Here is a 17378-nt window from a genome sequence, read left to right on the forward strand (position 1 = left end):
CTCTGCAACAGCAGTGGCCAACGGGCAAAAAAGTTTTGGAACCTCTGGCAACAGAATCGTGTGTTTCTTGTTGAGTTTTCAAGGCAAACAGCAGTGACACTAGCAAATACTAAATACTTGTGACAAGTTCCACTATGGGCTCTAACTGGGATCTTAAAAGCTATCTGGACACATAAAAGCTCTGGTGTCAATAAAACGGTGCTTCTGGGCAAGGAGTTAAGATTTATTAGATCTCTTAATGTTTAAGCTAGTTCTGTAAGAATAAACAGCTATGTTTAGCTCTTTAGAAATACAGTGCACGGGACACACAACACAATTTATAACTTAATGAACACTTAAAAGCTCCCTTGCCATCCTCTTGGCACACTGATACCAAATACAATTTAGAAAAGCATGACAATTTACCATTAGTGCATAGAAATGCTACTATTTACATTTCACTAATAAGGACAGTCCCTTTGGATGACATTTAAAAAGGAAAGGGAAAGCCAGAGTGAATACAATTAATACAAACCAACATGCATTTACTTCACCCTCAGCTTACCTAACACAGGACAATGGTCTCTGTAGAAAGAGCCTCCTTTTGCATCTTGAACACATTTCAGGTCAGACTACGGAGAGAGATTGAGACAACTTTAGTCCTTAGTGACCGAGTCTCCAGGTCAGTGAAACTAGAACTGAAATATTTAATTAAGAAAGGCTGAAAATTATGTGTACAAAAACCACGTCCCATGATGCACACAGTCCCAAATACTTTCCAATCCATCAGCCTTGACATTCTCAAGACTTTAATAACCTTTACAAATATAAGATGCTATAAAGGACAAGAAATTTTTAGTTCAAAGACAGGAATCAACACAAAGCACCTTAGCATTGTTCTGTTAAGCTATTTTTCCTTTTAAAAAAGAATTCTGTGAACACAAGCAAGGAAACATCATTTAATGCCTGCCAGTGCTGCCCACTCTTCCCAACACTTTTTGACAGATTCATATTTAACTTCAAGAAAACTTGTCACTCTGATTCTATAAAATGAAAACTTTTCTATTAAAAATATGCAGAAGGGTATTACTTCAAAAAAGCCAACAAAAACACTACACTGAGCAAAACATGTTCGCTTTAAGAGCAAAGTTCTAAAGCTTATCCTTCATAAAACTGTTTCTTATTATGAGAAAAGAAATTTCAGGCATGGTAACTAAATCCTATTCATAAAGCCAGAGGAATTTCTAAAATTCTCCTTTCCTTTATGTTTTTTGCCTGTGTAATGCTTAATTCCAAATAGCTATCATCTGCCATTGTTCCTCATGAAACAATTCTCACTAAACAAAGGGCATTTTTGTGTGCAAAATAAGTTTGGATGGAGATCGGAAACTGCAAAAATATGTCAGAATATTCTATGGCATGGGGGAGGAAGTAGGGGACAGGTGGTGGTAATGATACAATTAACCACAACTGAACGTTTTTTTTCCCAACTTGAACAATCCTTTTACCCATGCCTGAGATTTATTGACACAATGTCCTCCTGCAAAAGGATTAAAATGAAAACTCTGAACTCTTCCAAACCACCAAAGCTCTGACGAGCACAATACACAATACCACCCTTGGCAACTGGTAAGCAGTCAGAAACAATACAAACTTCAGTGTATGTCCTGATCTACAAAGAATGTGTCGCCACTTTGGAAAAATGATGAAGACAGCTAGAGGAGAACAATGAGATTCTAGCCACTCTTGAAATCCCCTGAGAGGCAGAGAAAGAGCTTGCTCAGCACGGCAGCAGAAGGCCTGTGACAGGATGCTGCCACCCGGTGGGCAGGTGCTGGGTTTAGCTTGGCCGCAGACAAAGGGGCCGTGCGGCCCATCCCAGATGGCAAACTCATTCATTCCCCGGAACGAGGGAGACTGAATGTGCCCGGGAGCACTGGGTCTCACCCACTGAAAACAAGCCCTCCGTGTCAGGCAACAACCAGCTGTCTGTGAAGGAGACAAGGAGGGGTGCACATGTGAGCTGTTGTCACATTCTTCAGAACACTAAGAATAGAGTGCAGGAGAGTCCAAAAGCTCTTCTCCCTGCCTGGCAAAATCAGGGTGAAAGATTGCCTGTGTTACAGAAAGTGTTAATGCACTGAGCACACTGATGGCTAAAACCTAGCAGAAGAAACAAAATGTTCATTAAAAGGCTAATCACTATTTTGCAGCTGACATTACTAGGAAGCCTGTTGCGGTATCCTAAATTTTATAGAAAAAAAAACAAACTCAGAAACCTGCACTTGTATTTTGCCCTGCCTGTACTGTGCCCTGCACACAGTTTATTTCTGGAGTATAATGATATGCTTGGTTGAAATACTAAGTGGTAGCTTGGTGTCCAACCTCAGTTTCACAACTGTCTTCCTTTCTCTTACATGATGTAGTCAATGTTCTATTGCTAAAGAATAAAACAAGAGTCTGTTCAAGTTCTGATATTGCAAAAAAACGAGGAAACATGTTTGTTTCTTTTCTTCTTCTTTCCCAGAAGTCTTCAACAAGTTAATGGAGGACCCAAAACACACAGAAAGGTAAGACACTGACAGACATTGAGGTAATACAAAACAAACTTATATATTCTAGATAAGCAGAGTACTTTTGGCAACTTGGCAAAGAGCTCTACTGAGAAAAGTACTATCAACATAATAAAGGCCTGTGAATGCCTTAAAATATAAGCAAAACCTAAACAAGATTCTCGAGTTTTAAGATACAAAACTGTACTTAGTTGTATTTCAGTGCCCCAAAAGCTGGGTAAGCAACTACCATTTTCCTTCTAGCACTCAGCTGTTACACTTCTCAGAAAAGGAAAATAAGCTTTCTCATGCTCAAGTAATTTAAGTAAAAAAATCAGGGATGATGGTAAGTTCTTGGTCACCCTACTCTGAGGACTATATGACAAGAGGACCCCCTAGTGCACATGGAGCAAAAACACACATGGATGGAGCCTGGATGCACCAGGCTTTGCACTTCAGAGAACCCCACCGGGATTTCTAAAATTTAGGAGGCACCCTGAGACTTCAAAATCAATCAAAATAGCAGATTGTTTGGAGATGACATGTACAAGTGTAAAAGGGAAAGTTGCAAAACAAGGGATGTTAGAATACAAGTTTTAGATTCACAGTGGCACCACCAGAAAAAGAAGTAACAACTGTGAAGCTGGGTGTAATGTAAATACATGGTGGAGATGAACAAATCAGCTTTTCTACAATGACTTGACGGAGTAATTGTTTGATAAACCCCAAGCAGGATTCTTTCAGGAAACAGAAAAATAAGCTATACATTTCGTAGAATTTGTGTACAATTAGAGATAGAAAGCCCAGTTAAGCAGGCAGTCAATGAGAACTCAAGGAAAAGCATGGGAATCAGACATTGCACAGCACAGCCTGCAGGTCAGTAGTAACACCTAATGCACGTGAGTAATGGTTTTGCCTACATTGGAGAACTTTGGCCTTCTAGCACCCACACTTTAACTTCCCAAAAATCTGCATTCCAGCAGTATGTGACTGTATTACATAGAGATCATGACTTGCCCAGTCAAACAGGACATACAGTAAACGTAACACTTTACTTTGACACACGATCCAATTATACCAATGGAAATAAGCACCAGCAATATCATCTTCATAGAACTACAGAGAATGAGAAAACGTAGAAAAAGGTCAGCAGTGCTGGCAGATGGTGTAGAAGCACCATTATCCCTGACCTTGAGGAGGAAAACAAAGCAGCAGGAGCAGCTGAGTTCAGAAAGAACTATTAAGTTATTCCAATCAATATGGAATGCCATCCATCAAAAACAGGGAGGGAGGGTCTACAGACTTGAAAAGAAAACTAGCTGTGTTACTGAGAAAAAGAGCAACGTTTGATCCAGATGAACTGATACAGCATCTAACATCAGCAGCAAATATCAGGGGAGCAATTAATACTGATCTTACAGATACACCAGCAGGAATAGTGCCACAGCTGCAGTTGTTCAAAGTAGCAATGAATGCACACAGTAAAGGTCACTTGAAGTCTCTAAACTCACAACAGCTTTCGGCAAGAAAATCAGCCCGGAGGCAAATGGAAAAAGTTCAGTGCATGCTGCTTTGTCACTAGATTAAGGCAACAAGAGACTGGATAAATCCGTTAGTTTTAGCTAAAGGTTTATAAGAAATGCCATATTTCAAATCTCATGAACTCAAATCCTTCTCAGCTTCAAGAAGCTGGGAAAAGTGAAGCAACAAATGGAGAAAGTAGAAGATGGTAGAGAAAGTGACTGAAACGCCAAAGAAGTGTGAGGCACAAAAACAATAATAAGTTTCTTACAGAGGAAACTAGACCTCAGGCAAATCCTGAGTGAATGGTTTGTAACCTCACTATTATAGGCACTTCTAAAATCTTTGCACGTGTAACTTTTTTTTCTAGAGGAAAATACAGTCTTCCTTGTCAGTTAATACTATAAATTGGAAAATGGTCAGTAGATACATTTCTGCTTAATGGAAGTATTTTTCTTCACAACACAAAGATGAGAAACTCAACTTGGTTGAGACTACAGGAGAAATGTGACTACATCAAAAAGAAGCAAAACAAAGTCTGCTGACAAATGCAAATAAATGCACAAGGTAAACATAAATATCTCTTTCCTCTCTGGATTCAAAAACAACTGACCACCTAATTTTCTTACTGACATCTAACTTATACCACAGGTAATGTATTAAAAAACATCTGCTGCTTCTGTAAAGGTGGCCAAAAAGTCTTGATTCTGTGTTTTAAAACAATTATGGTCAGCACCTAGAAGAAACAGAAGGACACTAAACTAAGAAAATATCCTTGTTGTTCCTTCCTAAGTACCTTATTTCCATTGTTGTGGTGACAAGATAAATGACCAGAGAACAGAAGATTTGACTGACATTACAGATCTGACAGTTTTAACTACAGTGGACGGCGTATTTCTGTATTTTTTGTAACACTCACATACAGTGCCTAGTATACCAAGACATTTACCTTGCTTTTATTTAAAAAAAGAAAGTGGTAACAAGCAATTCTTAAAATCATCTAGAGCAATTTCAAATAATAACTTCATGTTAAATCAAATAAAATTTGATGGAAGTACATTAATTATCTATCACCTAGAGGTAGGCAATCTCAACTTCCCTTATGCACTCACTATTTGGAATTTGTGGAAAAAGGTACACTGACACAGAATGCTTACAGATCACTGTGACTATGATGGATGGTAACTAGAGGTACTTCTTTCAGAGGCTACCCAGATGAAAGCACAATCTTCCATAACGAGAAACAAAGAGAGGCTAATGGCCGCAAAAAAACCTCAAGTGGTACAGAGCTAAGAAATTCTAAAAGAAACAGATTCCTAAATAATGAAATTGATTTAGGACACTCCTGTGGATGGAACTATTTTCCACTGAAAACTAAGGGAAGTCACCAGCTTTACATCCTCAGCTCATGTGATTCGAAGAAATAAAACCCAGACACAAGCCCCAAAAGCAAAATCACAATCTTCCCATTAACTTTTTAATTCCTCTCTTTATTGCAAAAGGACATGTCAACACATTTCTAAAGCAGGTTATGTGGTTAACACCTCAGTTTGGCTCAGGACCCTGAATACATATAGGTAAGAAATGTGAGTAGTGCAACCAACCATGTAAACCAACAGTAGTTCATTCTTACTAAGGATGCAGCAAACATTTTATCTGACCTAACAGCATCATAAATACAGATTTCAATTCTGTCATTTGTGGCCTGTGGCAACAGAAGCTCCCAGATTTAAATGTCAGACTTCACAAAAAAAAAACAACAACCAACCAACCAAACAAAAAAAGATGCACTTCTCAGCCACTTCATATGTAAACACAACAAACACAAATAAAACCTCCAAGTATCTGACCAGAAATAAATGCACATTTTCAGCCAGCACCTGCTGCCCCACCAGCCAAACCTCATCTCTCCAAAGCTGGCAGGCCAGATAGATTAATTTTGAGGACCAGATGCAGCCTATCAGCTATCAAACAAGAACACTGACTAACAATAACGAGCTGTGTTTCTTTAATCAGCTCCATTAGCATGAGTCAAGTGTTATCCATTTGCAAGTCAGGGTCTCTTCCCAGCTGTATTTACACGGGTACACACTCTTGAGTATTGTTGATTCCACATCTTATGGACCTTTTAAACCAATTTTCCAAGCACCAAAACAAGTTTGCCCTAACTTTATGTGAACTTTCTGACAGTCTCAGCTTTACACAATAGCACATAAATAGTAGTAAACAATAATAACAAACTGTACCCTTGACAAATTATTAATCAGTTATAAAATTAAGCATTACATTCAAATGACTCTCACATACATCCAAAAATCCATTCTGTCTGAAATTTCATTGCATTTGATGAAAACGTCAAAGATAAAGTTAGTGTAGGAATGGATTACAATCAGGTAAGCACTATTTACACAGCTTCAAATTATCCTTTGTGTACATCCACATGTACATATTTTTGCTCTATTATCCTAAATACATCTATGTATGTACTCTCACACACAGTTTAACGCGCTTTTTTTTTTTAATTGACCAAATACTTCTATTCCTACAAAACTTGTGTGAAAGGTCATTGTGTGTAAACTGCAAATTTATAGTTGCAGTACTTAATGGAGTTTTCTAGAAGGTTTTAACACTTTCAGAAGTGGCAAAACTTTGGAAACAGAATGTAGCTGATTTAAAATATATGTATTTTATTTTTTTATTAAGGGAATAACTATTTCAAAGCAGAACATAACTTATCTCAAATATACTTTTTTCCTAAGGTCAGAAGGAATCTTCAGTGATTCCACAGCACTTTTACAAAGTAGTCCAAAAATTTTAACATAGCAACTGAAGTCATAACAACCACAACAACAAAAAGATCAGCTGATCTGTATCTCATTCTATCTATATTTTGTAACTGTTATTTTTCCATGTATCACAAGAGGGAAGATACCAAACATTGATTTAATGTTATACTGCAAAACACAACACACATCTATTTTTGCCAGCATATAAGGAATTTTCTTTAGAACTAGGGGACACCATGAAGTACATAATTTAATACTGACTCATATTTTACCCCTAGGATCTTAATGCATCAGAAAAGCTGACCCACACTAAATTACTATACTCTTTTTAAATGTAACACTAAAATACGTATTTACTACAGAAGTGATATCTATTTTCATTTTAAGTATAAAATTTAACTGAGGCTATAAGGTCAAATAGTTTACATTCAACAAAGTAACTGGTCATTGTTAAACATTTTATTACTGTTACACATCTGACAAGATGACACTTCAATGTTAAATTAACATGGTTTTCCCCTGCTCAATCAAACAAAAATCATGGAGAGAAAATGCTAATAAGATGTTTTAAGCAGCTGATAATCCAAGTAACCTTTCCTTGACCCACATTAGGATAAGAAAACCCAGCAACAGAAGGCACTTAGGCTTGAGTTTGACCCATTTTCTCTCTAAAGCTGAAGAAGTTGCTGGAGAAGCTTCAAAAGGAAACAGAAAAATTTAGCGCTAAAGCAAATTAAGGTCGTAATTCAACACCTTCCCATTTGCAAAAAAGAAAATTGCTCTCAATAGCATTCCGAGTCTTGACAGTAATTCAAAAACTGCAAATCTTGCAGTAATCACACCAAAATTTGAAGTGAACTGAGGAGTTCAGTAGTTGAAGAACAGGTTTTTTTAGAAAGTTTGTAACTATGCTTACCTACTGTTCTTTTCTGAATTTTAATTTAAACACAACAATACCACAGAAAGATCAATGTCTGTGATGCAAATATTTACTATGGCAGAAAGCAGCTCTTAACTTGTAGTAATTCACATTAAATAAATTCCCAGATCAGATTTTCTAACTAATACATATGCATGACCCTTACAGCTGGATTCACAATGACCTGATTACCAGCATGCAAACTGACAAAGCATATTACCAAAGCAGGATCATAAAGCACAAGTTATTCTTACTGCCCTTCCCCCACCATGCATTTTACCCTTTGTATTCTTTTATACTTACCATGCCCTCAAAGCCAACTCTGTAAAGGTTTTTAGCACCATTGTCCCAAAGAACATATGCTGCGCTGTGTGGACTCGACGCACTCCAGTCTTGGATTTCAGTTACCTATTCAGTTGAGAAAATAAGAAAATGGTTTCTAGAGCAAAGACTCAGAAGCACAATTTAAACTTAAAAACTTACTCATCTCTTCAAAATAATTAATGACATTGCAGTTTTACTAAACCTGATAAAGTTTGTTCTGAAGCTGTTTTCTGCTTGATGCGAGTGTGTTAAGACAGCAGTCTGAAAAAATGCTTTGTAGGCCTATTTTTATTCTGTATATTTGGAGGTTATCTAACTACACAAGCAGAGAAAAAATCTGAATTGCTTTGATATGTTCTTACCAGAAGTAGAATTTAACTATGAAAAACAGGATGAAAACTATTCTAATTGCTTCAATATGTCTGGTTTAACTTGCCTGGTGGCTGTGCACTATGTTAAGAGACAAAGTTTTATTTCCAGAGCCAATATGTTTAGCAACAGTACAAAAGGAGAGTGAAAATGTATTTCACTCCCTATATTGTCCTAAGTCACTAACATAATATCCATACCCAAAACTTGCAAAGCTTTTAAATTTCAAACTGGAGGAGTCCCTATAATCATTAGGTGAAAAACCCTAGGGTGCCAGCACCCATCTTTTATGAGATACACAAATGTGCGACTATAGAATGCAGTGATGACTACAAAGGGCTACTCTTGATAGTTCTGTTTTTATACCAGCTCCCTAGTAATGCTGAAATACGCTCAAGATCTTAACGCTGATAAAAGTCCATCTTAAACAGACAACAGTGACAAAATATTAATGATTACAAAAAATTCTGTGCTGATATTTTAAAAAAATGCAAATTAAAATGTAAAAGAACTGGGTATGGTATGGTTATGGGTATGATATACACACTCTCCTTTCTCTCTAAATGCTTAAGTCTTACAAGACAAGATTAAAACATGCCCAGCCAATTAAAATAGTGGCTTTTATGACTGTATTTTTGCTCTCGCGTTAAAAAAGCCACTGAGGCCATCACATGAGCAAAAAGAGGTGCAGCTTCATGTTTAAACCTGTTTTTTTTTTACCTTTCCCCTTCGCCCATTGCCACCATCTTGATCTTCCCATTGCCAGTCAACTCCTCGCACCACCCTGGCACCTGCAAAGATTCCTCTTGCTGTAATTTTCTTTGATTTACGTCGAGACTCCAACAATACCCTGAAGTTATTAAAAGAAGAACCCACAAATGTCAAGATAATAAAGGAAGTCCAAAACAAATCTTTGGGGATGGGAAGGAGAGCATCTTAAAACACAAATAAGCCACAACTGCAGATTTCACATGTGCATGAATCACACAAGCAGCACACAAGACAAAAACCCACAATCTTCCAAAATCTGATTTACTGAATGTTTATAATTAGTTTTTTAATTCTAACTTTTTTTTCTTCAGATTTCCTACTACCAGCATTCATTTTGTAAATGCTTGTATACAGATCTGTACTTAAATTATTAATATCATTAAAGTACATGCAGAGCCATATAAACACATTTCTGTTTCTGCACTCTAAGCCAATACTTCTGTCCCAAAACTGCCCTGTCACTTTTATTCAGAATTACGCTATTAAGAGCATCTCTTTTCCCTCCTCCCTCAGTTTTTCTACATGCTTTTTATAGCATCTCTTGGCAAATTTAAGTCAATACAGTAGCATTCATTTTTAAAGTCATGTTATATATTTTTTTCAAAGCAAACCTCTTCTTTTCCTTCTGACTTCAACAGGACTAAAGTAGATAAGCCTAAACAGAACAGTTCATGATTATTTAACTAGAAATAACAGAAATAATCATCTCAAAAGCCACCAATTTTCATGCAACAAGGCTTCTTACTTCAAGCCAGGAACAAGTTGCTAGACAAAAGAACTTTTCAGCTGACATTCAGAATATTTCCTGACACTTCAGGAAATTTCTCAGCCTCCTGATAACTTTTAACATCCAGCAGATGGCACACAAGGAAAAAGTTTAACTGTCACAAAGAGCACATGAAAATATTGGCCACTTTTTTTCTAAGAAAAATAAAAGTTAACAAAACTACAAAGTAATCTTGTTTAGAGAAGCTTCTTAAAAAGTTCCCAGCACCTACAAAACTGAGACACAAACCTACATACATTACTTCATTATGCCACCCATATGAAATCCCAGACTCAAAAACAAAACAGTAAGAGCTTATGTTTCCCTTCATCAAAATGTTCTTCCATCTCTCCCCATTTTTCCTATGAGACATCCCTCAAATTCAACAGCACTGTTTTGCCCTTTTCTCCTCCCTAAAACAGTTAACTTCCATAATTTTTTTTCTCAGCTAAGCTTGATCCAATAGAAACAGCTCCTTGGCAGAAGAAGCTGCCTTCCAGATAAGAGCTCAGTGAGAGTAAACAGTGAAAGGAAGAAAGTGACAAGATGCAAAAAATTTCCAGCAATATTACACACAGTATACAATCTATCTTCAGAACTAAAACTTGTGCTATATTCACCATAACCAACCTCTTAAAACATAAAGGAAACCTCAGCTTAAGAAAGAAGAAAGTCTGGCAAGCATTCTCAGAAGATACAAGACCTCAAAAAAAGAAATAAATAGAAAACATATGTATTTTGTCACCTATTCTCCTTTAACTACAGTAAGCCAGCATTTGTAAGTCCAACTTCTAAGTCTTGTTCTGCATTCAACACTCCAATTGGGAATAAGTTTATGATACCCATTTGGTACCTAAAGCTACTGGTGTGAGCTCCAAAAAAAAAAAAAAAAAAAAAAGAAGTTCTTACATTTTGATTAAGCCACTGACTTGGGCATCTGAGCCACAATTAAAACTTTTAGGCAAACACTTGAACACTTGAGAATGTAAACACAGACCCTATAAGACACAATTTGAGACCTCAGGTTGTGTGCTCCAGCCACTTCCCTTAACTGTAAAAGTACTGATTAAAGCACACCACTAATTTACAGCAGACCTGTTAATCTAATTTCTCCAAGACTAAGATATAAATGTTGTCTTACATATGTCACATTCAAATGAGTACCATATCTAAAAAAATTTTTGATGATTTAATGAAAGAATATTCAGGAAACATCTCAGAGGTGACACCACCTTGGTGTGCAGCCTTTATGCAGTGTTTTTCCATAGCTCTCCAAGATTTAGCAGCAGGCAAATATCACTATTCTCACTTAACTGGTAGATAAATCATGACAGAGAAGGGCTTTGGACTGAGCCAAGTTATTTAAATCAAGAATACACTAAATGCAATTTTGTTCAGAGTTCTCCCCTGAGAGATGATGATAATAGATGCTTAGGAGCACGAAAACCAAGGCAAGGGTAGAACAACCCTTCATAGCATCTTTTCTCTGCTTCCTGTAGTGAGCAGTTTAAACTGTTCAAGTCCAAGTTTTAATACTCAGATCATTCTGTTTTCCATAACCTCTAAGGAAGGTGTTTTCCCTCAGTCTGTCCCTGTCATTACTGAACCTAATTAAACCTTCACATTGAGAATTCATTGACAAATCTTTTTGTTATTACACACAGTATAAAGGAAATTGCTTTTGTTTTAAAGCTGCTACATGAGAACACAAAAACTAGGAAGGTCTTAAGGAGATTAAGCAAAACTGAATAATCATATCCTTTTTCCTGTACTCTATTCTTCCTAAAATTTCCATGTTTTCCAAGACCCAAAGACCTACTCTAGCTATCCTCCTCCCAGAAACAGAATCTAACCTGAAGCCACTCTCTCACCTAATCCAAATTTCAGTAACCAAATGTTCAGTTTAAAAGTTAACCACAAATACCTGTTTCTACTTGATTTTACGAGGAAAAAGTTAGCTTTTACCTTTCACTTCCAGGTGTGGTAATTCTGTAAAAACGATGCCTCAAATGATGCTTGTCCCCATGATAACAAACTGTGCACAAGTCATAATTTGTGCATTCAGCACACTTCCATCGGATGCCAATGATAGGCTGCTGTCGACACGTGTCACACATAGTCCCATCATGCTTGATACCTGTGGAAGGAAAACAAGAAGAAAAAAGAAAGCTTAAAACTTTGCTACTACACAGACTTCTGTTGCACACCATTAGGATTTGAAACCATAAACTAGAAAGTTAACAATAAAGAAAGGCTGCTGCTTATACCCTATCAGCCCATATCACTGAGGGGAAAAGATAGTGGACTTTGCCTCTCCGGTTCCTGAAACACTCAATCTTCTCTCAGCTTAAAAAGCTGAGAAGGCCATGTCTGCTTCCTTCCATCTATACAAAGGAGAGAAAGAAAATGAGAAATCTTTTAACTACAAGTTAAAGAGTCAGAAATGCGCTTATCAAAATACACAGGGCAATCTAGGATTTTATCTCTGGAGCACAGCTATCAGCACACGTTATTTCACAAAGGCTACTGTGCTCAGCTCTGTGTGGCAGCCTGAAAATTACTGCTTTGACTCACACATTTTGTACACTGGAAAACCTAAGTGCTTGTCTCTACTCTTTTTTATACAGGAAAAAATTAAGCTCTCTTGGAGAGATGCCATTAGCTTCATGAAAATCTGTTACCATTTTTGAAGCATTTTACTGTAATTCTGGTTTTGTTTTTAAAAAGAAAGTGCCAGAGACAGACCAGATGTAGCCCAGCAGCATGAGCCCCGCCAAGCCTTCCACAAAAACTGATCTCAAGGCTTTAGTCTTACAGCTCTGCCAAGCTGCAGCAGAGTGAAAATTATCAGTCACAGAGTTTCCATCCACCCGTTCTGAATGCAGTGAACAGCCACAAGATTATTAAAAAAAAAAATCAAATTCTGCTGCTGTTTGGAAAAAAATGAGCAATAGAAGAGAGAAGCACTAGCATTCAGTCTGTAGCACTAGATAGAAATGAGCACTAAGAAGCTGGATTAACACAGAATTTTCCCAGTTACTTCCCCTTAAAAAAACCCAGATCAGTTTGAAATTAAGTGAGGAAAAAGAATGGATTTTTCCCCCTCCAGCAGGGATGCTTTCAGAAATGACTGCCAATTTCACTATAAAGCTATTAGTCACTTATACCCCACAGCTGAGCCATCTGTATCAAAGAAAGATCAACAGCTGGAAAAGCAAAACTGAAGGGAATGCCTTCTTGTTTGATCATTTCACAGAAACAGATCATAGCTGAGGTTGGAACGCTTGGAAATTGTTTCTTCCAACAACCACTGCTCAAAGCAGGGTAAATTAGAGCTGGCTGCCCAGGACCATATCCAGTCAAGGTTTTGAGCACCACCAAGAACAGACTCAACAACACAGCCACAGCATATTCCAGTGTTCAACCATCCCTAGAACCAAATGTTTCTTCTGTTTCAGTGGAAATTCCTGTATTTCAATTTGTGCCCATTGCCTCTTGCCCTGTCACTTGACACCACTGAAAAGAGCCTGGCTCCATCCTCTTTACAACATTCATCAGGCATTTATACACACTCTTGAAATCTCCCTGAGCCTTCTCCTTTTCACACTAAGCACCACCAGATTCCCCATCCTCTTCCTGTACCAGATGCCCTTAAGAGTCTTTGCAACACGTTTGCAACCCTTCACTTGACTCTCAGTACGACCATGTCCCTCTGGGTCTAGGGATTGTATCGAAGCATTTTACTATTGTTTTTGTTTCGAAGCCAAAGTCTTCAGGAGTGGATGCATTAAATGCACTGAGATATCTTGTTAGTGTTTTTGTCACCTTCTTTAAAAAGTCTAACTAGTTATGGTGCTTGGGGTTGAGAGATAATATTTGTTTTGGTTTTATTTCTAACTGATTGCTAAATTGGTATTTCACATAGATGCAAAAGTTACACATCTTTTGATTATATTCTTTTTTTAATGCCTATTGAACTTTTAGGAAGGCATTTGGCCAAGAAATACATTTATTCTGGATGTGAAAGGAATTGGGTGCTGTAGGACTCTTCCATGTGACCAAACAGCAGGAAAAAGGGCAAAAGAGAGGTATAATCCGGAATCGCGTGATACAGAGTAAGTCATCTCACTGTAAACTTCAATAAAAACAGTTGTTGACAGTGAGGCAAAGTTAGCTACACAAAACTCAGCAAAATTTCTTTAGGAAAGATCAAGAAAAAAAAATTGTACAAAGATATTTGACTCAAGTCATTTTACTGACCATAGTGTCTGGGACTTAAAAAAAGAACAGCGCATGTCTGTACTTGAAGTGTCTGATCTAAAGGGACATATCTGTATCTCACAGATCCTAAACACCATCCTGATAGATACAGCCTTTCTTCATCCATTCCCCAACACGATTCCAGCAGCAACACCCACTTCAGTGTATGCCTCACCTGACCATGCTGCTCCATTCTTTCCATTATTCAAGCAAAAGGTTTCTGCAGAGCTGAGATGCAAACTGCATCAAGAAATACATCAGGTTGGAAAACAGCCAGGAGGAACAATATTCAGCTGAACTGGTTTCCCAATCCCATTCTCTGAGGTGCTGCACAACACTTCTGCCATGAGAAACAAAGAATTGCAGGGCAGGTGCAGGCAAGTAATCCGGTTACAGAATGTCTAACCACTGCACCAGAGATCTGGAGGAAGAAGCAGATTTGTATGCTTCTGGTCACAGTGAACTAAGAGACCTTGAACTTCAAATGCTAAAAAAAGGGTAAAACAAGGTGCTACTACTGATCACATAATGGGATACTAAACTCCTATACACAGTCATAATACAAACAAAATTATTTAGATCAATAATATGTGTTAAAGAAGATTGAAAGAATTTAAGTTCAACATAAGGGTGGTAGGTTGACCTTGCCTGACTGTCAGGTATCCACCCAACCAGTCTCCCACTCTCCCTCCTCAACAGGACAAAGAGTGAGAACAAAATGAAACAGCTTAACTCAAGCTAAAAGTGAAATTATTTACCAATTTACCAATCACCATGACAGGGAAAAGAGATTTGACTTGGGGAAAATTTATAGCTATTAAAAAAAAAAAAAAAAAAAAAAAGGACGATGAGGAAACAAAAACTAAAACACTTTCTCTCTATACTTCACCTTCAGCACAGAGACAACTGCATTCCTTCATTCCAAACTCCTCTACCTCCCTCCTTCTTCCCAGGGTAGATTAAAATCACCTAATCTCTTTGGTTGGAAAAGGCCCTTAAGACCATGGAGTGCAACCATTAACCTAACACCACCAAGATCACCACTAAACCTCGTCCCTAAGCACCATGCCTACACATCTCCTAAACACTCGCAGGGATGGTTATCCAACCACTCCTCTGGGCAGCCCGTTCCAGGGCTTGACAACCCTTTGGGAGCAGATGGGGAACGCAGGGTCAGCCCATAACAGCTCCTCACACTTTTCCCCTGCCCCATCACGGGTCCTCTCCAGGAGCTTTATTCCTTCAGGAAAACACTCCCCCCATGGGCTGCAGTGAGGATCCCTGCTCCACTGGAGCCCTCTGTGGGTAGCATGGGGACAACCTGCACCACCGAGGTCTCCACCACTCACACAGCAGCACTCAGCACTGAGGGCCGGCGGCGGCACTACAGACACCCAGGCGGAGGGAAGGAGACATTGTGTCCTGTGTTTCACACTAGCATGGCCCTACCCCAGCGGACTGAAGGCTCATCAGCATTGAGATCATGTATTACCATTTATTTTTCCCAAAAGGCAAAGTAGCTTATGTGCTCCCAAACCATCCATGGTGTAAATCACGTTAGAACAACCAGGAGACTGTACCAAGTGTAGGCTACAGAGGCAAACTAAAATCCTGACCCAAAAGCAAGATTTGTCCTATAAACTCTTCCCCTCTACCAAAGGAAAGCCGTTTAAGAGAGCTTGAGAAACACAAATGTTACAAAGTTTATATTAGGAAAGAATGCTTTCATTAAACTACTGGAATAAATTAAAGTGCCACAAAAACTTCCAAATTCAAGCAGCAGCCCTATAGCCGACCAGCTGTGCACCAAAAGAGCTCTCCAAACTGAGGTAATGAAAAAATTAATGTATAAATAGTCTTCAAAATTTCCTAGAACCAGGCTATTTTGAAATCGAACAGGTTTTGTGTCATATACGCTTTAAAAAACAAAACAGACCAGGTAATGAGAAGCACTTTCACTTCTTTTACATGGTGAATGAAGCACTTTCACCATGCCTAATTACTTTTAAATAGCTGCCATTTCTTTATGTCCTTTCACCTTTAGTACACCACAAAATCCAATATTCCTGATGTCCACTTGCCATTAATGTTTTTTACTATCTGAATTTCATATTAGTTTTCTACCTTAATGCCATGGTTATCTTCATGTTTCTCATCTCCTCCGAAATCCTTCCTGGATTCCCCAGCCCACCATTCCCCTGCCACCACTCATTTATACATCGATTTTACAGCCTTTCACAAGTTTTTGAAACCCATGCTCACTCTTACAGCTGTGAAAGGAAATAAAAGCAGTGTGGCTCAAACTGCTACCTGAATTGGTTACAAGTAATTCTTTTGTACTGAAGATAATTAGATGGCAATGCACAGCTGTCCAATAAAAGGATTTCAACAGTAAAATCAGATGTACAAGGGGCATCCACATCACTCACTGTTAAACACAGAAGATGTCAATAGTGATTCCACTTCTCAGAGCAAACAGAATTTGGTTTCCAGTGGAGTCACTACTCTCTACAGAACTGTAATGAACCAAAATCCCTTCATACCATAATGACAATACTACCATCAAATAAGGGTAACAACCATAAACAACTTTAAAAAATTATTTCTATACACCCCAATTTCAAAAGCGGTAACGATGTTCTGTTCTTCTATTCTTTCACCCCAGACCATTTTTACACTACAGCCAGACTCCAGGTAAATTGAAAACTAAGAATTCTTAGAGATAACCAGTCAGATTCTGAAACACTGCATGAAAACTTCAGTGAGTGTTCCCACAAACCTAACTCATCTACTAAATACACCGTTTGGAAGTAGCCAGATGGCCAATTATAATACATACAAAATGCCAGACTTGCTAAAGCATGTGTCCTATCTGGTAAGGGAATCACAAGATACACAGGAAGGGAGAGGATTATCGTGTAGGAGATATGGGGGAAGGGCAGGAAGAACAAAGAACACGTTCATTTAAAAAAAACACGCCTCCCAAGTACCACTACTCAGGAAGTTAATCGGTTTTTTAATTTGTGCGGGCTCCTGTAAGTATTTACAAATAGCCACTAAAAAAGTCTCGACTAAGACAACTTGCCATAAATTACACTCGATGTTCTAAAAGCAAGAACAAATAAACAAAT

General features: G+C 38.0%; 1 protein-coding gene across 3 annotated transcripts in view; it reads right to left on the reverse strand.

Annotated features, from left to right (window-relative positions):
* The window catches only part of MIB1 (MIB E3 ubiquitin protein ligase 1), a 77014-nt gene that overhangs the window by 55549 nt on the left and 4087 nt on the right, over nucleotides 1–17378 (reverse strand). For all 3 annotated transcript variants that reach the window (XM_066182573.1, XM_066182565.1, XM_066182557.1), the window contains exons 2-5: nucleotides 11953–12124; nucleotides 9171–9300; nucleotides 8061–8165; nucleotides 545–611 (exon numbers count right to left, since the gene is read on the reverse strand). In XM_066182573.1, the coding sequence (XP_066038670.1) occupies nucleotides 545–611; nucleotides 8061–8165; nucleotides 9171–9300; nucleotides 11953–12124 (474 nt within the window). The remainder of the gene's footprint in view (nucleotides 1–544; nucleotides 612–8060; nucleotides 8166–9170; nucleotides 9301–11952; nucleotides 12125–17378) is intronic.

Source organism: Chamaea fasciata, unplaced genomic scaffold (genome assembly GCF_029207755.1).
Source record: "Chamaea fasciata isolate MVZ Bird 193981 ecotype frontalis unplaced genomic scaffold, bChaFas1.0.hap1 SCAF_1, whole genome shotgun sequence".
Taxonomy (NCBI): domain Eukaryota; kingdom Metazoa; phylum Chordata; class Aves; order Passeriformes; family Sylviidae; genus Chamaea; species Chamaea fasciata.